This window comes from Passer domesticus, chromosome 3 (genome assembly GCF_036417665.1).
Source record: "Passer domesticus isolate bPasDom1 chromosome 3, bPasDom1.hap1, whole genome shotgun sequence".
NCBI lineage: Eukaryota > Metazoa > Chordata > Aves > Passeriformes > Passeridae > Passer > Passer domesticus.
Window position 1 is genome coordinate 4,317,436 of NC_087476.1, and position 27,873 is coordinate 4,345,308.

A 27,873-nucleotide genomic window follows, 5' to 3' on the forward strand; every position below is an offset into this window, starting at 1 on the left:
ATCAAACTGTTTTCTTTAAATGTTGAAAATAACAAAGAACAGTTAGCAGTGACTAAAAGAGGATGTTAATGTCACAGATGCTTGCCTATCAAAGAAATAGTAATTCTTCCAGCTACTGAAAATGATAATTCTGTCATTATGTGTTCTGTTTTGTAGTTCCTTCTTGTGCTGTCTTGAAATGGTCACTCCCAGAGACGTGGAATGGTGTGGGAAAAGGCTGGGGTGGATCCAATGGCAGCATCCCAGGACCTGGGGAAGATGTCATCATCTTGCCAAGTACGTGGGGAAGGAAAGGTGTCTAATTTCTGTGGAGGTCCTGGGCCCTGCCTCTGTTGGGATTTATATTTGTGTTCCAATATGGGCTCCTTGGCCCTGGTGGCCATTCCAGTGTGTGCAGGACCCCACATTTGTTCCTTGTGGCTCAGGCTGCAGTACAAAAATGTCGTTTTTGGAAGAGAATGATAATTCTTTTCCATTTTCACATACACACAAAAACAAGCACTTATGCTGACTTTCAAGCTGGTGTATGACAGGGACATTAATTCAGAAGAGAACTTGTAAGGCCCAGAACCACAGCTCACAAAGAGCTCATCTCTTCACCCATCTCTCTCTGTGTTTTGTGCAAGGATCATATTTTGCATTTCTGCATCACCTTCCATTTTATTTTTCTGTTGAAATTCCTACTTATCAATGGTAATTTATCAAACCATTTGGTGTGGATGCCTCCTAGATATTTTAGCTTAAGCCTGTATTTGAACTTCAGTTACATTTATATCCCCGCTCATCTTACAACACTACTGTACAAAAAATTGATTTCAGTAAATGCATTAGGGAATTTGAGATAAAATCTGGAGAAAAGCTTGTGATAACCATTTTACATAAGAGCTGACCTTCCTTTGATTTAGTTCCTTTCCAGATGTAATTATTTAATTTCTAATTAATATTGTTGGATATGTACCTGAAATATTCTAGAACCTGATATCTCTCCTTCTCATTTTTTTGAAACCAGTTAAGTCTCTCTGCCTACCACAGCCCCACTTCTGGAAAGGTGGAATGTGGATAACATCACTCCATGTCTATTCCTCTCTCACCTGATTTTGGTTTACGGCTTTTGTGGAAGGAAATATTTGTGTTGGTATTTGGACATGGAGCTTCAGTCATGGTTAGGCCTGTGTCATTAAAGATTTCATATATATATACATACACACACACACACACACACACATATATATATATGTATATATAAATGAAGATAAACTCTAACCATGACTGAAATTCCATGCCCAAATACCAACACAAACATCTCCTCCCACATATATACATCTATATACAAACACACACACACATATATATATTTATAGATATAAAATTGAAGGCTACATTAAGAATTATTATTAACCTTCAATATATATTTAGTTTAATCTTCAATTTTCTGATAAATATTAAAAAAACCCCAAGCCTGTACTTATAAAAATATTGCTTTTCTTCACTTTTGGGGGGAACTTACATTGAGCTGAAGTGTAAATAAAGGAGAATTTTTGTGTGGAAGGGCTGGTCAGGCATTGGAAGGGGCTGCCCAGGGATGTTTGGAGTCCTCATCCGTGGAGAAGTCCAAGGAAGGTCTGGAGGTGGCACTCAGTGCTCTGGGCTGGGTGACAAGGTGGGGTCAGTCACAGGTTGTACTTAATGAGTCTGTGATTCTGTGATAACTGGTCCACCAATACCAGCCCATTACTGCCATAAGACCACAACATTCCAGTCTTCACCATCATGTGTCAGATGCAGATATGAAAAGGCACAGAGGCAAATCACAATTTGCACAGAAGCAGTGAATAAAAAATTAATAAATAAATAGGTTTGGCTGAGGGTTTAGAGTTCTGTTGTTTAGGTCAGATCAAGAGAGTAGAAGGTGAAGGATGAGTTTGTGCTGCACAATGAATAAAACTCTTCTGTGTTTCTTGCAAAGGTGAGGAGCTGGGGCATGTCCAGAGAAGGGCAATGATGCTGGGGAAGGGTCTGGATCACACTCTGAGACACACAGTGGAGTTCTTGGGGCTGTTCTGTGCAGGGCCAGGAGCTGAACTCAGCGATCCTTGTGAGTCCCTTACAACTCAGGATATTTCATGATTGTATAATATTCTCTTCAATCTCATTGTCAGAGTAAACATGTGTGTTGGTTGATGTGCAGAAACTATTCTCCTTTCCAGTGCCTTCCTGGAATCTTTCTTTGATTTTATCCTGAGAACACAAGCATGAGCACAAACACGAGCTGTCCATCACACCATCTGTTTTCTTTCATCTCTGCCTTTCCTGGTCATCCTCTCTCTATTTTATTTCTGCTCTCCCTCTTCAGTCCTGCTGGTTTGGAGTTGTTGAGACATTCACTGGCATTTGAGTCAACAGATTACAGGGTCTTAAATTAGGGTCATGGTCCTCACCAGGTGATAAGGGAACTGGATTTGTTGCTCAAATAAATGCATTACAAATTAAGTTAGGCAAGATGAATTTTCTGTCCGTTTTGCATGCTTTGCTTTGCTGCCACAAGTGTTTGAGTCTCCAGTTCAAAGAAAACCAGCCCCTTGCTTGGATCCAAAATCTAAAATGAAATCAACAATTTTAAAATGTATGTTTAATTGTAGCATTTTATGGATGTTTCTCTTCCCTTTTCCACTGGCTTGTGCAGACCCTGCTAAACTCAGAATGGCTCCAGATGGCTTCAAAAAAGTGAGAGTTTGTTCTCATGAGAACAAATATTGTAGAAACACCCAAACTTTGTGCTGCTATGCACACCAAAATAAGTTTTTGTGATTCACTCCTGGCAAGATGCAGCTGTGTCTTACTCTTTGCTGTCTTCTGGTTACTTAAAATTCTCTTCTGAGAGCCATCTACAATGATTTTCTGGTTGAAAGCCAAGATATGAGCTTGCTTCTGGTATGCTGTGCATGACTGGCTCAGTCCTTTCAGCCCCCAAAGAACAGTTTTAGAGTCATAAAAGCAAATAATAGATGCTTAGTGCTCATTTCTAGTGTGAAGAAGTACAGGGAAAGACTTTGGTCAGTCACTGTTGGAATCTTTGACTAAATGTGGATTCCTAGAGTTCATTGGAGAACTGGGACACTGTCTAAATTTAGCTATTGAAGGCTTCAATTTGCTTATTTAACAAAATAAGCAGAATTGCAACATTAGGGCTACCTCATGGGCTGGTCTCAGGAAGGTTTGAAAAGGTAGAAAATGGCTTTATTAGCAAAATATACATATTAGAAACCAGGTTTTTGTGTTCTTTCTTGGTATCTGCTTGACATCTAGAGACTTGGGCAAGCTTGGAAATTGGGATTGTGTACTAAGTTCCTTCTTTTTTTGCCCTGTTTGACTTCACAAACTTAGTACAAGGATGACTTACACTTGCAACAAAGGTGGGCTCCTCATGTGAAAGTGACTTTTAGTGTTGGTGTGTTGCTACAATTCTCATCAGTGTCTGTCTCCCCAGTGGATATAAGTTTTTTCCAGCCTGATCTGGAAATTCTCAGCTCAGGCTGCCACAGCTTGTGCTTTCATCCCTGGAGGTTCATTCTCCAGAGCCACAGCCATCCCACAAGGACCTCTCACATGCATCAGGCTTCAGCAGCCACACCACCTTGGAAAACAAGCCAGAGGAGTTTAGTCATGCCATTCCAGCAGTCAGCAGTGGCATTAGCTTCCCAAAGCCCTGGGATTTTCAGGGCTTTGGTTTATGGCTTTTAGGATGGCACACTCCTGATGCAATGTGCTCTGGGTGGAAGGAGAACGTGTTATAATTCCAAGCAAAGCAACGCTGTTTTGAAGAGTATTGATATGATATCATGTAGCCTCTGGCAATTTCTATCTTCCTTTTTTTTTTTTTCCCTCTCCAGTGGTGGAATTCACTCTGTTCTTCATTTTCTGATTTTGATTTTCTTTGAAGTTTTTCTGTTTGAAGAGATGAATGCTGGAGTACTGTATCCAATATAATAGCTCCTCTGTTGTGCCTGATTTCCATTCAATGGCATGCTATGGTGTTTTATACAGCAATGTGGCTGATCAAAGGCATTTTGTGTCATTGCTGGAGTCATTAATGCCTTCTCAGTATTGTACATCTGAACATTAAGACTCCAGCATACCTGAGCTTTTTGTCTGAAGAAAGTGTATGTGCAATGAAATATTGCCCTGTTCTCAACCTCAAACTACGGTTTGCTGAAAGTGGTTTCTTGCTGTTATATGAATGTTTTCATGGTGGCAAAACAGCTCCAGTTTGTCTTTCTCTGAAGGTAAATCCTTTGAGCTCAGTGACCTAAAATCTGTTGTTTTAACTGCTAAGTCATATCTCCTTCTATGAGGTAAATGAGTGTATTCTGTAAGGAAGTTGCCTTTGAATCTGTTTGCTTTCCTCCTCAACTGTGGAAACTTTTTTCCCCCCTCAAAGGAGTGCTCTGTTGTTTCTGCAGAGCAACATTTCACCTTCTGAGAACTTCACACCCCAAGCATCACACCCCAGAGTGTTGTCCTTTTAAACTGAGGAAACTCTAGGTTTGCAAAGATATCTCTGAGTGGGGGAATTTCTCACTCCTCTGTTTCAAGGCTCACACACATGATGCCACAGATACAGAGCAGTCAGCACTTCCTTTATAAAACCTTTTTTAGAAAGATGTGCAACTCAGCAAAAAATCTCTGTTCTAGACTGAAATGTGACATATAAATGGCATGCCTGGGAGCACTGCTTCTCCTCCTTGTAAAAATGTTTCAGCCTGTGTTTGATGAATATACTTATGGCCTTTGTCAACTGCAGCTTTTTGCCGCATTCTTGAGCTGTGATTTCACAAACTAGATTCCCCTTCTGTCTGAGAGATACCATTTTAACAACATCTCCCCCCCCTTATTCTCCTCTCTGTTTCATATCCTCACATCCTGAGCCTTCCCTTCACAGCTCTGCAGGGCATGGGACTGTACCTGTCCTGTAAAGAGATTATAGACAGGAATCTCTTCATGCCTGTAAAAATACATTAAGTACTGACACCATAAGATTTAGAGGGAAAAAAATGCACTTGCTCCCTAGAATCTTACTTCATCTGAATGCTGTGAAAATTTTGCATGCTTGAAAGATGTTTCAGCCCAAGGATGCAGGGAATTTGTTTTGGGATGAGGGGTTCAGATTAACCATGGCTTGTTGCTGTACTTGGTATAGTCCTTGAGAACAAACATCCTGGGTTTTCAGGGTGCTCATGGCCAGAGAGAAAAGATGAAAATACAGAGGGGAAAAGGAAGAGGGGGGATAATTGATTCACAGGAATAAGGGCAGGAATATGTAGGTAGGAGACAAACAAGTCTGTAAGCAGAGCCAGAACTCCAAACCTGAAAAGAAAACTTGAAATAAAATTTTCCTCTCCCTGGAGGTTGTGAAACTACAGGGTTGTAAAACTGAGGAGTAAAAAACTAGAAAATGCTACTATTAAAGACAGCCTACTAATATTTTCTTTCAGTCCAATTCTGAGTGTATTTCATGTAGGTTTTCACAGAATCATATTGATTATGTTTCCTGCAAAGAGGACTTGGAAATTTTCTTAAACCTGTGTTCAAGCCAGCCCCTGATTACATGATTTTTGGCAAGGACTTTCTCTGTGCTACCTGTTTTGTGGTCATTTGTGTTCCCATCCACAGCAGTTGCCAATATCCACAGGCAGAAGTGAAACTGTTAAGTAGCTGAACCATTTCCCAAGACACTTCATGGTTCTTATATTCCACACAAAACTGGTTTCAAGTGTCCCATTCTCACCACTCTCTCAAAATACACCAGAAAAATATGTGTGTTCCTTAATCTGTCCTGTTTTCTCTATCTATGCCATGCAATAAATGCTTATAAGTACAATGAGAGTCACAGAAGATCTCTGTGTAGGGTAGGGCTGTCATTATGTTGATGATATTTTTTTCTGCAATCTGTTTCTATGAAAGCCATTATCAGATCATATTATTGAGCCCCTTGTTAGAGAAACACCTTGCTTTTCCTTTTTCCAGGAACACCCACTGACTGAGAGATGCACCATACTGTTACTCTTGTCAATAATGAAAGGGGATGGAAACCACAGTTTCAGGGCCTGAGCTGTTTTCCAGTGCAATCAACTGAGAAGCTCCTAGTGACATCCAAGAGCATTAGATGGGCCCAGGGGGTGGAATTCACCTCTGTGCAGCAGGCTACCTCTAAATGATCCACACCATTTACATCCTTGCTCATGTCCTACTTGGAACACTTAAGAGGCATTCTAAAGGTTCCCAGGCTGCAGACTTGCAGCTTTAGGAAGCAGCAGTGATGTTGTCATTGCCCTCAAGCCACAAAAGTTTCCACTCTGTTCTGAAATATAAAAATATCCCCCTTGTTTTCTCTTTATGGATCTGAGGGAAGGGTGCTTTGCCCTGGTCATTGCTAAATGATTTTTAGAAGGGATTATGAATGCAGAATGGAACTCATGGTGGACCTGGTGGTGACCTCAGAGCTCTTTTCCAACCTTAATGATTCTGTGGTTCCATGAGCTCTGGCTTCCTGCAGGTTGTGTTTGTGTAAGCAGAGCTTTCCTCTTCAATGGTGAGGAAGAGGTGAGCTTTCATGTACTAAACCTAACTGAGAGCAAAGCCAAGATGAAAAGAGGGAAAAGTGGTAACAGAGAGTCAGTGGAGGTAGTTCATGGTGTGTGGCTGCAGTTTGTCACCCTGATCACTGTTGTTGACAAGGTGGGGACTTGCAGGCCCTTTGTACCATGGTGTACCTCGGTGATACTGATGGATATTTTTCCTTTTCCATCAATCCTAGAACCCAGAAGTGTTTGCATTTCAAGGGACCTTGATGTTCATCTTGTTCCAACCTCCTGCCATGGGCAGGGACACCTTCCACTAGACCAGGTTGCTCAAAGCCCTGTCCAACCTGACCTTGAATGCTTCCAGGGATGGGGCATTTTGTCATTGTTCTCTTCAAAAGAAATCTCTTATCCTATTCAATTCCATGAGGCAAGAATGGGAAAGATGGGGAGAGACTATTTAAAAGGGCCTGGAGTGACAGGACAAGGGTTAATGGCTTCAAACTGAAGAAGAGTAGGTATTAGGATGAAATTCTTCCCTGAGGGGATGGTGAAACCCTGGCACACGGTGTCCAGAGAAGGTGTGACTGTATCCCTGGAAATGTCCAAGGCCAGGTTGGACAGGGTTTGGAGAAACGTGGGACAGTGGAAGGGGTCCCTACCTATGGCAGGAGGTTGGAACAAGAAGATGTTTAAGGTCCCTTTCAACCCAGGCCATTCCATGATTCTATGAAAACAAATCTAAATAACAAAACTCAAGCCAAGTTGACATCCTTTTTGGCAAGTGGTGTTGTCAGGCTGCCATTGACCTAAACAACCCTCTGCTTTTTTTCCCAGACAGGACCATCCTGGTGGATGTGGCTCTTCCCCCTCTGAGAGGACTCTACATCCTGGGGACCCTTGAATTCCCCAGCAACTCCAGCAATGTCCTGAGTGCAGCCTGTGTCCTGGTGCTGGGAGGTGTGCTGAGAGTGGGTGAGTGAACAGCTGATCTTCGGGATGCCTGGGGCTCATTTCTGCTCCTGATAGGAAAAAAACTGTGGAGAATGTCTTAAAGTGTCACCATAAACATGCTGTCCAACCTAATGCCCCGCGGCTATCTGGATATCTGCAGTTTGGACACCCAGGATCCCTGTGAAACACGATGATTATCCACTGGAGCTAATTACCTATTCCTTTAATAGCAACACATTACAGATACTGCAATCTGCACCTCACTCCTGGTTTCACTGGGGCAGAGATTTTATCTGATATGTGAAAAAGCTCTGCCTACTCTGTGGGGTTGCTTCATGAGACAGTAATTCCTCAGGGCAGGATCTGCCCTAGTGCTCAGGCAATGCCTGGTGTCTATGGGCATTAATAGGACACCTTTTGTGACAGAAATATTTTAAGCCAACATAAACAGAGTCATGAAGAATTCCCTGAATGCCTGGAAGTCCTGCTGTGGTGTGAAACAGCTGGATTCAGCACACTTCTTCTTCTCATCCCTCTGTACAGATGAGCACCAGGACCACAGGAAGGAACCACTTTGCCACTACTTCCAGCTATTTCACAGTCCCCAAAGTCACCAGGGCTGTTCCACATTATTTACAACAGTCAGGATCTGTGTTTTTCCACTCTGAAGTAATTATTCACATAATTCCCTTTAAATATCAAGGTTTCTAAAACCAGGCATTATATTTACTTACAGGAATGCTTAGGACGCTGGGATCACATTGTTGATCATTGCCTGACCTTTCTCAAGATTGGTTTCATGAACTTTAAAAAGAGAATTTGTTTGTGTAATCACCTCCTGAGGAAGTCTGCTTCAATATTTGTTTGTTGTTAATCTCAAGGGACTGTTTAGTTAATATAGTACTGGCCAAAAAAGTTATTTTGCTGTCTTGTGTTTTTCTTTGGAAAAAGAGGTTGGAAAGCTTAATCTGGGAGGTTAAAAAATATATATACTTAAAAGACTGTCAGTCATTTCTTACTTAGACTCCTTTGCACTTTAAATATGGTTTCATATTGGTTTTAAGAAAAAGCATGTGTTCATTGCTAAAAACACTTATTAAAAAAACATTGAGGCACTTTGCTGCACAAATCCCCTCCAGCACATCTGTGACTAGTAATGATATTAAAAGCCAAACAGGTATTTGCAGCTGTTGAGTCACAGTCCAGGGTCTCCTGGAGAGCTGTCCTTGTTTCAGCTGCGGGATGATGGGTGGGTGGAGACTCTGCAAGTTTCCCACATCTCATGCTGCCTTCTCTGCCTTGCTGTAGATCTGGGAGTGCCTGTTTTTTTTCCTCCCTTCCCCTTTCCCTTCCCATGTGTTCGAGGCCTTACGGTAATGTCTTGGAGCCCATCTGTCCAATCCTGCCTGTTCCATGCCTGAAGGAAGGGTTTTGAAGCCCATCTGTCCGACTCCACCACACCCTAAAGAAATCCTGACACAAAACAGATAATGAGACAGTTTAGTAAACAGATTTAATAGATGTGGACATCAGTGTTCAGCATTGCCTGAGCAGGATCTCAGGTTGGCATCACGTGAGCCAAATCCCCAGGTCCTGCCTGTTGTGTAATTTCTCCTTGTCCTGTTTTCATTGTAGCAATCTTAGCCACATGCTGTTCCTTCTAATTCCGTGGCCTGGGACAAAGACTTTCTGGTAAAGCTTGGGTATTTGTTTCTCTTGAGCTCCTAGAGAACAATGATCAGTTTAGAAATTCATCTTATCTGGGTTTGTTGTCCTGCAGAGCACTTGACCTCTTCTATACAGAGAGACAACAAAGTCAGAAGGTTAGATTATGACCATAAGTGCATAGGCACTAAATGATGATGGGAAATATGCAAAAAAGGGAAAAAAAATCAGTGTAAAATTGGAGTTTATCAAGCATAACAAGAACCTAATTAATTTTATTGAAACAATAATTTACAGGCAAACTGGAATGAGAAAGTAGCAATGGTTGGAAAATCAGAATTTTTTGGAACACCATTGACCATGCAAGGTCAATAATCACTTTTCTCTTTAATGTATGATCACAATCCATGTGAATTATGATCCCTGGAAGATGTGAGATGATTTAAGATCCACAAAGAATTCTGTCTGAACTCTCAGAAAACACAAAAGAAAATATGTGAATCTACCCACACAGGAATTTCTCTGGGTGCTCCTAGACCTTCAGTGTTGTTGGATCCAGGGAAACTTTCTAATTATTTCTACTTTCATAGTCCTACCTCTAAGATAAGGAGTTTCTCTCTTTCACTTTATCCTTCAAAGTCTTTTATTTGATGGTGATGTTTGCAGTAGAATTTTAGTAACACCATGTAATTCTATTTCTCTGCACTATGATATTATAAAAATTGGCTATTTTTCCAGCTTATAAAAGGAATTTTGAGGTTCAGAGAGAAAGTGAAGTGCTAAATATCTTTAGCACATCTGTTTCAAAACAAGGTAAGAAATTATGAGTTCAACAGCTCACAGTTGTTTTTCCATTCTCATCTAGGATGATTCTGTCCATTTTAACCCACAAGCATTAAAACTCAGACAGTATATGCAGAAAGTGCCCTGTTCCACTGCTGAGCAAAGCCCTCAGCTCCCAATAAAGCTGAAGGAAATGCTGAAGTTCACTTGGCACACATTGATCTGTTGGACTCATCCTGAACTAAACTGCACTCAGCTGCTCTTTGCTGGCAGGCTGCCTTTGCTTTTTATAGTAGAGCTCTCCAAGTAATTATCCAGATAGGATTTCTCTTTTTAATTTCAACTTGTCACATTCTTTCCTTCACATATCTCCTGATGGCTGCTTGTCAGTCATGTCACTCATTGGAGGCAGGAAGCCTAAGGTCATCATTAGCTCATGGCTTGATTGTCTGGATAGGGAACCCCAGACAATTCTAATGCCCCTTATCTTGCTTGTGCTAAGAGCTCTAATGCATTTATTCCCACTCTTTTCCAGGAAGAACCCCCACACTTATTTGTCAAAGGATAAATCAGTGTATTTCATTAAATGGCTATGTGTTAGCAGTAAATAAAGAGCAGTAATTAGAGCTTCAGTGAGTTTCACCAATCTACTGTCTTTTCCAACTTCTCCAGCACCTCTGTTGTGTGGGTCCTATTTTTGGCTGTGCAGTCACACAGTCCCTGCACAGCTGTCCAACTTGTATGAAGAAGGGACTCTGTTGGTGTAACAAGATGTATTTTCATTCCGGATCACAGAAAAAAAAGTGGTTTGAAAAGTTCATTGGACTATTTGTATTCCCTTCAATGAACTCCTCAGCCTCTGCCTGTTTGCCTTTTACCCCTTCTAAGCCATTCAGTTTCTTTTAACTGATTTCACCATGCAGGGAAGGGATTTGGTTCACATGTTCTAGACACCCAAATTTAGGTGCAATGTGGACATCAGCACATGAGCTGCTGTACCAGTAGGGGTCTATCCAATATAACCAGTGGAGGCCCTGCAGTCAGTGGGACTGGTTGATAAAAGTATCTAGAAAAAATCTAGATTAAAAAACCTGAATGTAGGTATATGATTCTCCCCAGAAATATGGTTCAGTTGCCTAATCATAAGGATTTTCGATCGCTCTGAATACCCTCAGGTGTCTCCCCTGCCTGCAACTTCTGCTTAAAAGTCCCACTCCACAGTCATTTATCCCTGTTCTGTATCTGCCATCCAAGAGAGGATTTGGAGGGCACTGGGACTCTCAGATCCCATCCTACGTGTCTCACCTCTTATTCCTCATTCACCCCCCACTTCTGTCTGTTGATTCCTACACCACAGTTGTGGAGATGTGGAGCTGAGGACTTCTGAAATCTTCTGTACATTTAGCAGAAAGAGGCAACAGAGTGAGCGTTCCTTGTTTGGCTGCTATTCAAGGTTCTTCCCAGAGTGCAGCCTGAACACCTGAAGGAAGCTCCAGAAGAGAACCAACAGTAGGTGCTGTCCAGCTGTGTATTGATCATGAATAAAAGCTCCTCAGATACACCATACACCATATTTTCTGGTGAAAATATGACACAGTTTTCAAAATAGCTGGGTATTTAGAGTCCAAGAAGTTTGGGATTCAGAGATAGAGGAGATAGATGAGATGGTCCCAGCCAGATACTCAGCAAAGTCTGTTTGCCAGGTGAAGGGAGGAGATTGATCTCAGAGATTTCGTTGCTCTTATATGCAACAGCTGTTGCAGAGTGTTATGTTGTGAAAAAAAAAAAAAAAAAAAAAAGAGAAGGCTAGAAGGGAGGAAACACCCACTATTCTAGGAAAGAATTGAATGGTTTTTTTGCTGTGGAACAAAACCCCAAACAATACAACAAAAATCTGTCAGGAGGAACATCTGGAACAGAACTGAAAGATGAAAACAATGGAAAATGCTTTCAAAAGTCAACAAACTAGATCCAGACCACAGTCCAGAATAAAGGAAAATCTGGGTAGAAAAAACACATCTACATTTCTGTTCTCCTGTTTATTCCCTCATTTTTTCTCATAGGTTTTCTCCTCTCCAGGAGTTAGACCTGAGGAAGGATTATGAACCAGCCAAAACCATTGTGCTAACAGATCTGTTTTGCAATCTCAACATTTGCATCTCACAGTTCTTCAGGACAGTGTGTATCAGTGGTGAATTTATTAACACATCAGGTTGTTTAACACAGGATTATCATAAATGATTGGTGGTTTTTGCACTGTGTAGTGCAATTGGAAGAACACAAATTTGAGGGAGCCCTGCCTCTGTCTTTAGTGCCTCCTGACCTTTTCTGCATATCTCACCAAATATTTCCACCTTTTGGTAATTTCCAGGTTGCAAGTATCCTTTTGTCCTGGTTCTGTGCCAGCAGCACATTATTATTTCACTTCATGATCAATCAGGTTGCTCATCAAAATGCCAGGGTTTCCAGCTGGAGTAGGAGCATGAAAGGGGATCCATTTCCATTCCTCCCATGCAGGATGGGGAATTGGGCAGTTTTGTGTGGTCTTGTATAGGACTTGTGCACCACAGAAAAATGGGACAAGAAATCTGAAGTTTTCACAACCAAAGTTCAAAGATGGACACTTAAAGCCCATATCCTTCACTTATGTGTTGCAGAAATAATGATTCCTGTTGTTTGTGGCAAGTTGTTGTATCCAACAAAGTTATTTATTACAAGAGCTGTGATTTCATTGCCACTTACTTCATAATGTTCTGTAACTTACCCAGCTCCAGTGACCTGTGTGGATCAACTATTTTGTAGTCCCCTTATGAATAAGCTGAAGGAGCTGCTGCTTCCATATCTTCATTTTCAGGGCCATTCTGTTGTAATCTATTTAGACTTAGCTAAAGTGTGTATCTAAGACCTTACTCAGCTTTTCCCTTTGTTTTTCAGTCTTCTCCATTCATTCCCAGAGAGATTCTTACCTTTTCAAGACCTCTTGCCTTATTATGTTCAGTATTAGAGAATCACAGAATGGATAAAGTTGGAATGGATCACTGAAGGTCATTCAATCTAACCTCCCTAGCAGGCTCCCCTAGAGCATTCTTCACCTTTTTCCTAATTCTTCACTTCTAAATTCCTGCTGACTTTCCTAGAGCACCCTTGTAATTGTTCTCTCCAGTCAGTTTATCTGCTTACTTTCAATATCCTCACACAAATTTGTGTCCATAATAAAACATGGAATGCCACACAGTTTGCAGGACCATATCTGGTTGAGTCCATGTCTCCATTCCAGTCACTCAGGCTGTAAATTAGTGTGTGCCATGTTCCTGCTGCACTCGTGTAGTTTGTTAATGACAAAGTTTTGTGCTACTAAGCCAAGTGCCTTGGAGAAGCCAATTATACGATATCAAAGCTATTATCTTTATCAACTAGACCTGTAATCTCATTAGGAGATGATAACAAGGAAGTTTCACAGGACCTTTTTTTCTATAAAAGCAGGTTGATTGGCATTAATTATATCATCCACCTTTAATGATTTATTAATTGTGTTCAGAGTTGGACATTCCATTTTTATTTATTTTTCCCCCAGAATCAGTGTCAAGTTGACAGGCCTGTAATTACCTGGGGCTCTTACTTTTATCTTTGTTTGAAATATTGGCACAATATTAGCTGTCTTCGAGGGCTCTCAGACATCATGAGTGATCCCAAATTTGTTGAAGAGTCCACCTTAATAGGCCAACGGGTTTTCTGTAAAACTCTCTGCTAGCACTTGCATTCAAGTTACTGAAATCCATTGATTTAAACCCATGGAACTATTGATGGCAATAAGCAAGTATTACACCTCTTTTTCTTCTAAATATTCTTAAAAGAAGTAGAATTTTTATACTGATTGATGACTACTGTGTTCTTTTGTGTCATTTTCCAATTACAGTTTCCAGCCACTGAAGAATTTCTGTGAATATTATCTTCCCTTTTCAAATTTATTTTATTTTCCATTATAAATATTTTTATTATTATCTTTGTTTCTCACTCTGACTGTATTTCTTAATTGTGTGGTTTTGGCTTTTTTTTTAACAAGGGTAAAATTTCTTGATATCTTGTGGTTTTTTGGACTAAAATTTATGAGTTTTAGCTAAACGTAGATGTAAATCTTTTAAGAGAGGAAGAACTTCCAGTTCATCCTATGGAATCCCTAATTCCAATCCTTTGTATGTGATTGTTAAGTCTGGAAGCCTACTTAAAAATGGTTTTAAAACCGAGCTGAGAATTGGATATATGAGATGGTTTTAACTGACTTAAATATTATAGTAAATGGTTTGCAACCAGGAGTAAAAAATATGGGAAATTGTGAAAGCATATTTGGAAACAACCTAATTCCTGCTTTTCCTCTGTTCGAAACACAGTTATGGGAGTTTAAACAAGGAATTCAAAGCTGGATTGGGTGGACGATGGACACTGAAAAATAATTCCCTTCATGTCCCCAGAGAATATACATGCTCACTGGTGTGAGATATGTTAGATGGGGAACATGCAAGTCTTGTACTGTTTGCCTTTTACTCATTAAAAAGGCACACAGAAAATTTAAATATCTTCAGTTATCAGTCAGACAGTGGTGGGGACCAATTAATTGTTTTATTGATTTCACCTAAATAAAAAAAAAGGCTCTTAAAGCAAAGTGTTTCTTTAGGATACAAAATCAGCTCTCTTTTCCAAACTAGTAATTTTTAAATATTAAAAGAATATGACAGGCCAGCTAATTTTGTACAGATACATATATATATATATATTTTAGTTCTACATCTGCTACAGTTTTCTGTTGCATAATTGATTTAATCTCTAATTTTACAGGAACGTTGAACTCCTTTACTGGACTCCGCATACATTTCTCCAGGGCAAAAACTGTCCTACTTTTTCCTCCTTAGTATCTGTTTAGTGCTGGGCCATTTTCCTCTTAAACTGTAAACTACCCTTGGTGAAAGAAATTAAGGCAAAGTTGGAACACAGTTTATGAAAACTTCTTGGGCACTTTCTTTTTTCCGAGTTTTTTTCCTCAATCTTTCCCATCCTTGCTGCATGATTACCTTGCAACTCATGAAAGAGCAAAAAGGCAAAAACAGATTGAGAAAGGAAATATTAGTTCAGCCATTTAGGTATTTATTTAAAATTAGATTAGACACATATTCTCCGCCTAGTTTCCCTCCCATTTTCAGTGTCACAGAAGTCATGGATACTTTTGTGGTGGGTTTGATGCTGTTTTGTCTTTATTGCAGGTTCTTTGCAATATCCCCTAGAAAGGGATTTAAAGCTGCTCTTCCTTCTCCGGGCTTCTGAAGGGATTTACTGTGATCGTCTGGAGGATATAAATGTCCACCCAGGGAGTATTGGTATGAAACATGAATTCCACTTTTCATAGAAAACTCATTTTTGGTAATATCCAAATCTACCACTGTTGGGACTGTTATTACACTGTATAGATAAACCTCAAACAAAGGCACACATATTTTACAGCTAACATTTAATCTTCTGGGACATATCATCTATAAGGAAAGCTTCTGTATTTTGGATTTGTCCTCTGGTTTTGGATCCCTTTTCCAGAGAATGGGAAAAAAGTTCATTGTCCAGAAAGATTAATAATAGCCACATAATTTTTTGTACCTTTCATTCCTGGAGTTTTTACTTAATTTGTTTACTTAGATAATTTTTTTGTTTGTTTCTGTTTTTTGTTTGTTTGTTTGTTTTTGGGGTTTTTTGTTTGGTTTTGGTGGTTTTTTTTTTTTTTTTTTTTTTTTGTTTGGTTTGGTTTTTTTTAATGGTAGATATCATTGTCTGCGATTCCTTCAATTCTAATTTGTGCCAATAAGAGGGGTAAAATCCCCTCTCTTGCCTTTATATGTGATGGTCATTTTACTTTATTAAGGACTTATTGCTCCTTCACTTTGTATTTTGAGTGAAGGCTTTGTGCTGTTCTTACACTTCTCATAAAATATAGAAATATACTTTAATAAATATAAAGATTTCCATATATTCAGTTATTGCTTCAGTTCTTCTCAAGCCTCTTTTTCTTTAACCTTTGAAATCCTCCTTCTGTTCTTTCTTTTTTTTTTTTTCCCCAGGAGTTTATGGACAGGTGCAAATTTATAGTGCTTATCCTAAGATGCCTTGGATACATCTGGGAACTAATGTTGCTCCGGGCAATGAAAGGTGGTATTTTGGCCAAATATGCTTTCAAATATTAAATTTTGGCTCCTATTCCCATGACTAGTATTTAATATTCCTGTGAGTTGCATCATTCTTTCCCTTTGTGATGGGTTCTGTTTGAATTCTGTCTAGATAGAAAAAAAACCAACCTAGGTGACAGAAAATTGCACCATGATGGGGAAGCTGATGATTTTTAAGGTCTCTTCCAACTCAGATTAATTAATTCTAAAGAAATCAAAATTCTAAGGAAGAATCAAACTGAGACTTTTCCTTCCTTCCTTCCTTCCTTCCTTCCTTCCTTCCTTCCTTCCTTCCTTCCTTCCTTCCTTCCTTCCTTCCTTCCTTCCTTCCTTCCTTCCTTCCTTCCTTCCTTCCTTCCTTCCTTCCTTCCTTCCTTCCTTCCTTCCTTCCTTCCTTCCTTCCTTCCTTCCTTCCTTCCTTCCTTCCTTCCTTCCTTCCTTCCTTCCTTCCTTCCTTCCTTCCTTCCTTCCTTCCTTCCTTCCTTCCTTCCTTCCTTCCTTCCTTCCTTCCTTCCTTCCTTCCTTCCTTCCTTCCTTCCTTCCTTCCTTCCTTCCTTCCTTCCTTCCTTCCTTCCTTCCTTCCTTCCTTCCTTCCTTCCTTCCTTCCCCTCATTGGAAGAGTTCCCATCAGGGTGGAAGTGTCAGCCTTTTGGGAAATGGTTGTAAAGATGAGCAGTGGAAGCACAAAGACCTCACCAGAAGGGCTCATCTGTTGTGTGCTCTCTCAGAGCTGTGTGTTCAGTGTAGATTAATTGTTTAGGAATTGCTACCTGATCCTGATCCAAACCATGCAACTTCAGAATCACCCTCTGGAAATTCTTCTCCTTCCCTGGCTGAGATGGGAGATCAGAGTAAGCAGATTCTCACTGAAGCATGCCAGTTAAACCCTTGGATTAAATGGATCCAGGCTAGATCTGGGTTGCTGCCCAGATATTTTATGTGACATATCATGAGGTGCTAAGATACAAGTGTTCGGAGTTAATGCATGCACATTAAATACAGCACAAAGAGTTGTTTCAGTTGTTAAAATAAAGGAAAAAAAAAAACATAAACAAACCAAAAACAATGCCCTCTTTTCATTAAAAATCTATCAAATAGCTTTTGATAGACTTTTAATGAAAAAACAGTTAATGTGGTTGGATACAGGAAGTAGGTAAAGCAGAACTGGAATATGAAAGCTGAAGGAAGTGGATTTTCTTGAATGAGAGAAGGTGCTCTGTATAATTTTCCAGTACGAATCAGCTCATCAGTTCAGGAAGGACTTTCCTGCCCTTACAGAAGATATGCAGTGATTCTTCCAGAAAAAAAAAAAAAAAAACAACAAGAAAACCCAAAAAAACCCCCAACAACAAACAAATAAACAAACCCAACAAAACAAAACAAAACAAAAAAAAACCCCAAAACCCAAAACCAACCAACCAAAAAAAAAAAACCAAAAAGCCAACAACAACAAGAAAGTAAAACAAAACCAAACCAAAACAAAACAAATTTTTGTGGATTTCTCTACTGAATATTCACAGATATTGTATACTGTATGTGTTCATCTGGAACCTACTCATTTCTAAAAAAAATTATGGGGAAAGAGACACTGGAAAAACTTGACAACATGCCTTTAGGAATCTCCTTTCTCTCTGCACTTCCCTCTCTCTAGTCTGCATGTGAGGCAGATTGTCTGAATTTACTCAGTGCTCTTTTTCCTCAATAATTCCCCGAGGAATTTAGATCATCACCTGGCCAGCACAGTAACTCTGTAACAGGACAAGGTGTTTATCAAATAGAGATGAACACTGATCATTATGCATTTTGCTGTCACTAAACACTTTTCTTTTCCTTACATGAAGCTAAAAATCCCCTGAACTACCAGTAGAACTTTGACTGTAAAAGGGGATCTTCAGTTCAAGATTAAAACAAATAAATGCAGGACTCTGTGCAACATTCAGTAGCCAGCAGAGTTTTAAGTGGTGGTGCCTAGAGGATGTTCAGCAACCAAAGGAAGGATTCAAATTCCTAAACAGATGGTTTGGACATATTTGAGGTGTCTTTGGGCTCTTTTGAGATGCTTTTGGGGTCCTTCCATGGCTTGCACATTTATCTCCAGGAGCACTTCAGGAACCAGTCCTGTCTCCTGGTACATCTGCTGGCTGATGTTTTAGATACCCTGGGATATCTCAGATAGCAAGAGGTGCTCTTGTTTAGGGAATCAAATCCTGATCAAAGTAACCAATTCAGAGAACTAAATTGCTTTTCACCCACTACTAGAGCACCAAGTTCTGCTGAAGATTAGATGCCAAGTGCAGACAGCCACACAACCCTGTACATGGTTGTTGTCTAAATCCAAGGCTGACTTTCAGCTCTGTAGAATATTCCTGGCACTAAAAATGATCTGATATGTCTTTTGGAGGCAACTTGGCCTCTGAAATGCTGTACTGGAACTGTATATGTTGTTAATCAATGGTGTGAAGTAGATGCTTCAGGATTAATTTCCTCCCACATATTTCAGACATCTGTTTTTGCAGAAAGCTCTAAAGGGGCTTTTCCTACAGCATAGCCTGTGGACTTTTTTTTTTTTTTTCTTTTTTCAGATCTCCCTGAGCAAAACTGTTCATTTTTAATGAAATTTGTGAGCCTAACTCCCATAAGTGTAGTGACATTAAGTTTATATCATGGTGTTACAGGATTTTTGTAGAGGATGAAGTAGATTGGGATCAAGGTGGGGATATTGTGATCGGTTCTTCCTCCTATGAAGCCCACCAAGCTGAAGTAGTTACACTTAAAGAAGTCCATGGTCATAATATAAGAATTCATGAACATCTTCTGCACAGGCACATTGGTAAGGAATTTTTCTTTCTTTTTTCTGAAAGTTTTCTTCTGAAGTATTGACTTTCCATTTCATATCTCAACAGGATCAATTCTACTTCCTTGTGGTGGCTTCATTTCTTTCTCCATATACTTTTTTAGCTTGCTGATTGTAACATGAATTTCTGTGAATACAATCAATTCACTGCTGAATTGTTTGGGAAAACTATCTGGTGTTTCAAGTTGAGCTGGTTCACAGAGAGAGAAAGTAATTTTTCCTCTTTTAAAGGAAAAAAAGAACTGTAGGATTTTAGGCCCTTTATACAATTTCTATGGTATGTCAAAAACCTGGAAAAGAATTAAACCCCAGCCTTTTTTCAAATTTCAAAATAATTATCTTCAAAAAGTTTAAAAACCAAAATTTTATCAATTCCACAGTATGAAAACAATGTATTTATAAACTAATATATAAATAAACATAAAATCTGTTTATAGCTATTTTCTGTGTAGATTGCATGGGATCTATATGTTTGTGGGAAAAAGGGATGCAGTATTAATACTTATTTACTTTTATTTCAGCTTATAAAGTAAATTTATTACCATCTATTTAACAAAATCTAAAGAATTTTATTAACAGGTCAAATTCTGAACCTGCAAACCAAGGATTTTTCTTGTGCAAATCAATATTTTTTAAATTTGATCTTTATTCCAGACAGTAGGCACAGAAAAGAGTGTAATAGATAAAAATATCCAGAAATATAATGTTTTAAATTACAAATGTTTAAATGTCTGAGCCAGTAATCAAAGCTTCACTTGGAACTGAGCTCTGTTCTGCAATTATCCACAGTGTTAATCAACAGTAGCCTCCATGGCACAGTTTTTTAAGACAATTGCATTTTTCAAACAAAATGTGCAGTTCAAAGCATAGAACATCTAGACTTTATTTCCAGTAGTTTGTGCATTTTAGGCCTTCTTTTTTAGCTGATGCAGATATGATATATCTTGAGGGGAAATTACTGCTTACTCCTTGAGTGATGCAGCAATTGTTAGACACAGCTGAAAAAAAAATTCTGATGGAAAAATTAAGGGGTAGATGCTGAGTTTCACCTTGACAAATGTAGATACTTGCAGGAAATGTTCACATACGAGCCAGTCACTCTCAGTTCCCTTGATAACTAAAGCAGAAAAATGCATACAATACATAATTCTCACTCATTTTTTATCTGCCCCTAAAGCAGGTATATAAAATACCCGACAAATCGCACTTGAGATTTGCCTGTTGATCTCCACCATGCATAAAACCAGTCTGGATAACTGGTTAAAAATCGTATCTTCATGTGACTAAAATCACCTGAGATTAATCCAAGCTAGAGAGATGCATACTTGAACAAGTCTCTTTCAGAAAGGCATTGAAAAAATGTTTTAAAATCCTTTTAGAAAGCACACACAAGCAAGACTCTGTAGCAAAGAGAGTTTTGGCATTGACATTAGTCTGATCCTGAGGAAAATTAATGGAGATCAACTCTGCAGTGAGCTGAAGAGTAACTCCAGCACGCAGAGCTTGGAAAAAATTAAGTGTGAACCTGTTCATTGCTTTGGCACCTGCACACCGCAGGGGAAAGGTTTAGCACCTCCTTGTTCTAAAAACAAGATATCTTGGTAAAATATAAGCACACAGTGAATATTTGATGGGCAGGTGGCCTTTCTGGTTTTGTGTCGATGCACGCAGATTGTGCTGGGGGTGAAACACACCTGAATGTCAGTGCAGATTCTGCAGAGGAGCTGTCAGGATTCATGTCCCTCAAAGCACTGGCTAATAGGTATGATAGACACTTATCACATTTGCTTTCTTGAAACTCCCCAGGGCGTCCCCATGACACAGAAGATGGCAGAAGCATCCCTTTGGCCGCGGAGGTTGGGCTCCTCACGCGGAACGTGCAGATCCAGTCGGATGTGGCTTGTGCTGGGAGGATGCTGGTGGGACACTTCACAGGCTCCAGTGGGATGGAGTTTGAAGGTAGTTGAGATTCACCTGTCCTCATCAAGCACACCAGTTTTGCCCAAGAAAGAGGTGCAGCAACATGTGAATCCATTCACATGAGCTATGAAAGTCAGAACAACCTGACTGTCAGCAAGTATGAAACATGAGCACCACTAAAAATTAATAAAAATGGAAGATAGTTTAGGAGGGGCTGTTCTGTGTTTTGTAAGGTTTTACTAAGACTTTGTATATATTTATTAACAAATACCCGTCAGTACAATACACTGACAAAGTACCTGCTCTTATATGTCTGACTGTTGTTAACGTGCTTTTCCTTACCTGTTCTTATGTAATATAAGCTTTTATTTCATTCCATTTATTTCATTGCAGGTGCTCTTCAACTCTTAAATGTTCAATTTTTGAATTTTGGGCCTCCTCAGCTTTCTGCCATTGAATTCAGGAATGTATCCCAGGGGTCCTCAGTGGTGTCATCCAGCATTAGTGGCAGCTGTGGAGCTGGCATCAAAGCAGTCGAGAGCAGTGGGATCTTGTTGCACAATAACGTGGTGTTCAACACCACTGGACCTGGCATTGATTTGGAAGGGAAAAATCACTCCCTCATCAGGAGCCTTGTTATTCTGAGCAGGCAGCCAGCAGGTTCATTAAACTGGGTGTCTGGCATCAAGGTGAACCTGGCCACCAATGTCTCCCTTCATGGCAATGCTGTGGCAGGATCCGAGAGGATTGGCTTCCATGTCAGGGGCCAGGAGTGCTCACTAGCTGGAGAATATTGCAGTGGAAACGTGGCCCATTCGAGTCTCCACGGCGTTCACCTGTACCAGGAAGATGGATTTCAGACCTGCACTAGGATCACAGGTTTTCTGTCCTATAAGAATTATGACTATGGTGTCATGATCCGTCTTGGAGGCAGCATTATTGTGGAAAATGTGTTGCTGGTGGACAACACTGTGGGACTCCTGGCAATGGTGCACTGTGCCTACACCGAGCAATGCTACACGGGGAAAACATTCATAGAACTTAAAAACTCTGTCATTGTCGCAACAAGCTCGACTTTTGACTGCCTCAGAGACAGGATCAAGCCTCACTCAGCTGATCCAACAGCCCAGGACCGACCCCCACGCTACCCTCTAAGAGGCCGTGTTGGGATTTTATGGCCCACATTTAGCACCGTTCCCAGCCAAAGGCCAGAGCATCCCTGGCACAAAACTGGGCATTGTCCAAAAGCCGTGGGAATCATGAAGCTGAAAGGTTGGTCTTCTGCCTCCACTGGCCAGACTGTTCTGTCACTGCTTTTCTTTACTAATGTCATTTTTTCCAGTTGAAATTTTAGCCTCCCAGAGATGGACTGTTGGAGAAATCAGCCTCAGTGAAATTGATTACACAATTCTTCTACAACTTGACACAGTTTAATTAAGAAAAAATATTATTTGATATTTTTCACTTCCTGAATCTACTGCAGGATGATTGTTGCCCCTAGAAGCTGTGGCTGCTCCATCCCTGGAGGTATTCAGGGTTGGGTTGGATGGGGCTTGAATCTGCCTGGGATAGTGGAAGATTCTCCTGTCTGTAGCAGAGGGTTGGAAGGAGATGATATTTAAGGTCCTTTCCAACCCAAACCATTCTTGGATTCTATGATTCCATGATAATTATGTATTGTGCTAATGTATAGATTCTACCTCACACATACTTTCCTTCTGTGTTGTTTTTCCAATTGATTAATCTCTTTGACCCACAATTGCCTCCACCTAAATAAAAATACCAAATCTGAGAAGTGAATATCACACTTTGGATAGAATTGTCACAGAACATAGGAACTACAACTCACAGAAGCAGTTATGACGTTTACTGGTATAAGAGATTGCACAAGAGGAATAGAGGTCTGTTATGGATCCCGGATCTTTGTTTCAAATGAATTTTTCAGTCCTCATAGCAATATTTGAATATAGCAGAACCCTGATAGCTGGTTGCAATGGTAGGATCTAAATACCTCACTACTTTTCATGTCTTTACTCCTCACTGCTACTTACTTTTGCAAGAAAATTCATTATCCCCTTTTTACTGAGGAGTAAGAGAGATAGAGAAAGACAAATAGACTTGTGCAGAATCTCGCAGAAAATTCATGGTCCAATATGGATTTTGGAGCTGCATAAGAGTTGAGTGCCAGAGCCAAGTATGTGTCATCACACCCTGCTTGTTTTATATTAATCTCTGGCAAGTAGAAAAATCATGCAAGGCAGGTTGTTATTTAACTGGTTCTTACTTATTCAAATGAAATGTGCTAAATACTCATGCTTTTTTGTTTTATCTCTCAGTTATTATTTCTGTGATTTCATTTCCTATGGTGTGACTTGGTTTGTATCAACTCAGGATGTAAACTAGCTACAGAGTATTCTAAAGCCACATGAAGATCTATGAACAATGCTATTAGTGTGATTTAAAAATAATTTGCACAGATATATATGGGGGGCACGTTAACATGGAAAACATCACATGAAAAAAACCCAACTTTCTTATCTCTAATTACGACACTCTTTTAACCACTTTTCCTTGCTTGATCTTCTCTTAATCCCTGGCAGAAGTCACCTTTACTGGTTTTACACAGAGCTGCTACAGTGAAGACAGGGATGTCTGTATCATGTCAAATGCTGATCATTTAGGCATCATGCCTCTCATCACAGCAGAGACATCAAGGATGTTACATGTCAGTGAGAAGGACAAGTTCTACTTTTATCCAACAAGGTAAAATGCTTCATTCTGAATTATATTTTTTGACAAAAAACCCAAACAAACAAACAAAAAAACAACAACAAAAAAGCCCAAACAAACATCAACAAAAAACCCCAAAAAACAAAAACAAAACAAAAAAAACCCAAAAAACAAAACAAAACAAAACAAAAAAACCCCCAAAAAACAAACAAACAAAAAAACCAACCAAACAAACAAAAAAAACCCAAAAAAACCAAAACCCCAAACACCTACAGCTTTGGAACTATCCTCCCCTCATATCTGCTTTTGTACTGCTCCTGTCTGACAAAAATGAGCAAGCTCCAACATCAAACAAACATGCATAGAAAAATCCAAATACAGGGAAAAAAAAAGAATGGAAAACCACCACCAAATTTAGTTTAGGGCAATCTTTTATAATTTGAGTTTTGAATTCCATCAAGGTGCATCTCCGGATGAATCCTCTTGGATTTCTTCTTTTCCTGACATTTGTGTAGCAAAACAAACCTCACATATCCCATCTCCTAAACCCCCATCCTGAGCATCTCTGACTTCTCAGCCTCAGGCTTCAGAAAATGTCAGGACCTCCAGGAAAAAAACCCTGAGACAGGGAATGTCCTTTTGGTCGGGGAAGCGTGGCTTGATTTGTGCCCACGAGATCACATCAGAAATGTTGATCAGGCAGGCTGTGAGATGTCAAATGATTGCCAGAACTGCTCCTGCCCGGGGAGAATATCATCTGTGAGGGTTGAGGAGGGAGGGGAGAACTTCATCTGTAACCTTAAGTCACTGCTGGTTGCAGTGGTTTAGACATACCACATCCAATGGAAACCACATGCCTATTTATTTATTGCAGTCACTGAACATGATGCAGAGGCTATGTCAGGAAAGCCTTGAAGTAGCAAAAAAATATTCCAGCATGGACTCCACTTGCCAGTCAAAAATAATTGGAGGTGTCCCGCACTGCTATGTTTAGAGCCCCTCCAGCCTTCTGCCAGAATTTCTTATTTTATTCTATATTTTTGCTTTTTTGCTCTGGGCATTAGTTTGCGTGTAGATTTCTGAGCCCTGTCCAGCTTGTCAGCTCCCATTATGTTTCACTCTTGTATCCATCCCACAATATTCTGCTGGTGGTGAGCTCCTGAATGCCCGGTCCACTGCAAGAGCTGGTGGTTTTCAAATGTGAGGAATGCACTTGGATTACTGAAGGCTTCCTTGGGAGACTGCTGAGCCTCTGAGGGTGGTAACATGTCCCAGTGCTCCTCATGCAATATCTGCATGCATTTGTTTAACCCACCTTTGCAGCTGCTGAGCTTGATCCAGCATGTGGCTGCATTGTTCTGCTTCAGCATCCTGAAGGGATATCTTGATGGATTTGTCCTGTCAAAGAGAAGATGAGCATTGCCTTGGAGCAAGAAAGGAAACAGAAACATCAGAGAATATAGCAAATCCATGAAGAACTTTGCTTGTCCTACTGGTAGACCTAACCAGCAGAAATGCTGGATGTGCTGAGAGATGGTCAAGAACTGAACTGTCAGGATCAGAGGAGTCTTTGTTCTCTGCCTCTTTTGAGCTTGGTTGATTGGGGGAATTGGTCTTTTTGTTCCTCTGCCCTTACTGCAAATCTCTGCCTATACCTGTTTGCCCCATTCAAGGTACCAGCAATTGGGTTTTCTCAGCCTGAGACCAAAAAATTCTGCATTTTCTTCAAGGTTCAATGTGTAGTCACCTGAAAATATCTCCATGGACTTTGCTGGAGTACAAGTCTTTTTATCATATTGAATTCTGCCATGGGTGTGAGATGCTCAGTTCACCAGTTCCTTTAAGCTATGTTGAACCTTTAGTCAATCTGCAATTGAAAGCAATTCAGCTCACTACATGTTAGTGTTCCAAAAATTAGGCATGTTATTTAAACACACTGATCTCCTTCTATAGTCAATATAGACCCTTGTTTAGGAAATTATTAGTCTCAACTCTTATATTTGTTTCAGTGAGATGGGTTTCTCTCAACACACCTGTGCTGTTACAGGTACCTTCCTCTCTGGCAGCCAGTAGTTAATGCCTTAGAAATTTATAGGCTTTTCTGGCTGTTCCAAGCCACTAATAATAATGTTACCTTTACTAACCAGTGTACAAACCTCTGAAGACACCATGCTCCCTGAAAAGAGGTGCAAAGGCTCGAGGAAAGCCCTTTTCAAGGATTTGGATGGAGGTGTCTTGCATCTGGAGCCACCTGTCTCTGTTTTCCCCAAGTCAGAATTTGAATGGACACAGTTCTACTCAGAAGCTGGTAAGTGCCTGTGCTGGTGGGAATATTTGCAAAGTCGTGCAGAAGTTTGAGCCATGAGATGTGATTTTCACTGACATCTGCAACTGAGGTTAAGGTCATGGTAGTCCCAATCTGTGTGGTTCCTTTCCAGGCAGGATGTAGTGAATTGTGCTGTAGAAGTCTGGGGTGACTCAGTGTGCAGCTCTGTGCCCACCAGTGCCACTCTGCCTACTTGCAGTATCATTTCACCCCACATCCTTACCCTCTTCAGGGTCTGACTCGCTAGATTGGATGGTAGAAAGAAATTTTTTCCCTGTGAGGGTGGTGAGGCCCTGGCACAGGTTTCCCAGAGAAGCTGTGGCTGACCCTGGATCCCTGGAATTGTCAAAGGCCAGGCTGGACAGGGCTTGGAGCAACCTCAGATAGTGGAAGGTGTCCCTACCCATGGCAGGGGGTGGAATGAGATGATCTTTGAGGTCCCTTCCAACCCAAACCATTATTGGTGATTCCATTATGATGATTCTACCTGCCCCTTGCAAAGACCTCTGAGAGCACTGAGGGGCACATGCCATAAAAACAACACAAAACTGCAAAATAATACCAATAATTGCCCCCACAAGGATTTTCATCCACATCCCACTGAGGAGATAATCAAGCTGAAAACCCACTCCAGAAGTTTCACGACCCCTCTCTGTTTAAAAAAGGCCCATTCTGCTCAGTAACCACTTTCTGAAGGCTCCCACAGCAAGGCTCCATTCTCATCCTGATTAAAACTCGGCTCTCTGATCCCAAATAAACTCTTTAATTACAATTAGCATTCCCTGTGCCTGCTGCTGATGGTGGCCATTTTGCTGTAGAGACGCATCGTTTGTAACTCTGCCGGTATGGGAGACTGATGGGAGGGACTGTAATTAATCCTGGTTTTCTTCACACTCTGAAACTGATTTAACACAAGAAGAACTTTAATCTTTAAACAAAAAGTGTGAGGCTTTTCCTCTAAGGATCCTGCTCTAGCTGGCTGCTTACAGGGTTGATTTATGTGTTGTCTAGATGCAAACACTGATTTTTATTGTACCTTTTCCACCCTAATTATGAATCACATCCAAGCACTAATGCTCTGGTATTATTACCACTTAGCACCTGCATATTAATGAATATATTTGCATACAAAACCTGGATTTTATTCATAATCCCACCATTTTTAGCACATCCTAGCACACAGTCATAGGTATAGGAGGAATCCTCACCATTTAAAGTGCACTGAGGGTACAACCTTCACTCCATAGGTTTATCTCCTTGTGAAATGGAGGTACCCGTATATGATAAATGTTGCCTGCCTCTAAAGCTATGACAAAATTGCTGTGTTTTCTTTTTGCTGCCAAAATCTGAATGGGGATTTTTTTTCCCCTTCCCTTCACAAATGTGTGTTAAATTCCTCTACATTTCTAATTCTGACCTATGGTGCCTTTTGTCTTGAGGTTGAAATTTGGAAATGCACAACTTGATGATAAGGTGAATTTGTGGTCATCTTTCCTTCTTCTCTTTCTGCAAAGCTGTAGCACTGAATATTTTTCACAGCACAATGCAGGATAGACAAATTGGAGAAAAAGCTCAACTTTCCTGCTCCCACTGATCTCTTGCCAGCAGGACCAGAGCAATCATCGTCCCTCCTGTGCTTGAGGCCAAACCTTGAGTCCCATGTTCAGTTTTGAGCTCCTTACTGCAAGAAAGACATTGTGGGGTTGGAGTGTGTCCACAGAAGGGAAAGGAGCTGGGGATGGGTCTGGAATTTAAGTCCCATGAGGAGCAGCTGTGGGAGATGAGGTTCCTTAATCTGGAGAAAAGAAGGCTCAGGGGACTCTCTACAACTCCCTGAAAAGAAGGATTGGCCTCTTCTCC

At 40.3% G+C, this 27,873-nt stretch overlaps 1 protein-coding gene across 12 annotated transcripts in view; it reads left to right on the plus strand.

Moving 5' to 3' along the window:
- The window catches only part of PKHD1 (PKHD1 ciliary IPT domain containing fibrocystin/polyductin), a 238,684-nt gene that overhangs the window by 144,852 nt on the left and 65,959 nt on the right, over nt 1-27,873 (plus strand). For all 12 annotated transcript variants that reach the window (XR_010357918.1, XM_064411623.1, XM_064411625.1 and 9 more), the window contains 9 exons: nt 157-276; nt 7,416-7,553; nt 15,236-15,349; nt 16,079-16,166; nt 18,859-19,013; nt 20,844-20,996; nt 21,351-22,229; nt 23,558-23,720; nt 25,835-25,995. Coding sequence is in view for 11 of the 12 variants with exons in the window: in XM_064411623.1 (XP_064267693.1) it covers nt 157-276; nt 7,416-7,553; nt 15,236-15,349; nt 16,079-16,166; nt 18,859-19,013; nt 20,844-20,996; nt 21,351-22,229; nt 23,558-23,720; nt 25,835-25,995 (1,971 nt within the window). In the remaining variant the exon portion in view is untranslated. The remainder of the gene's footprint in view (nt 1-156; nt 277-7,415; nt 7,554-15,235; nt 15,350-16,078; nt 16,167-18,858; nt 19,014-20,843; nt 20,997-21,350; nt 22,230-23,557; nt 23,721-25,834; nt 25,996-27,873) is intronic.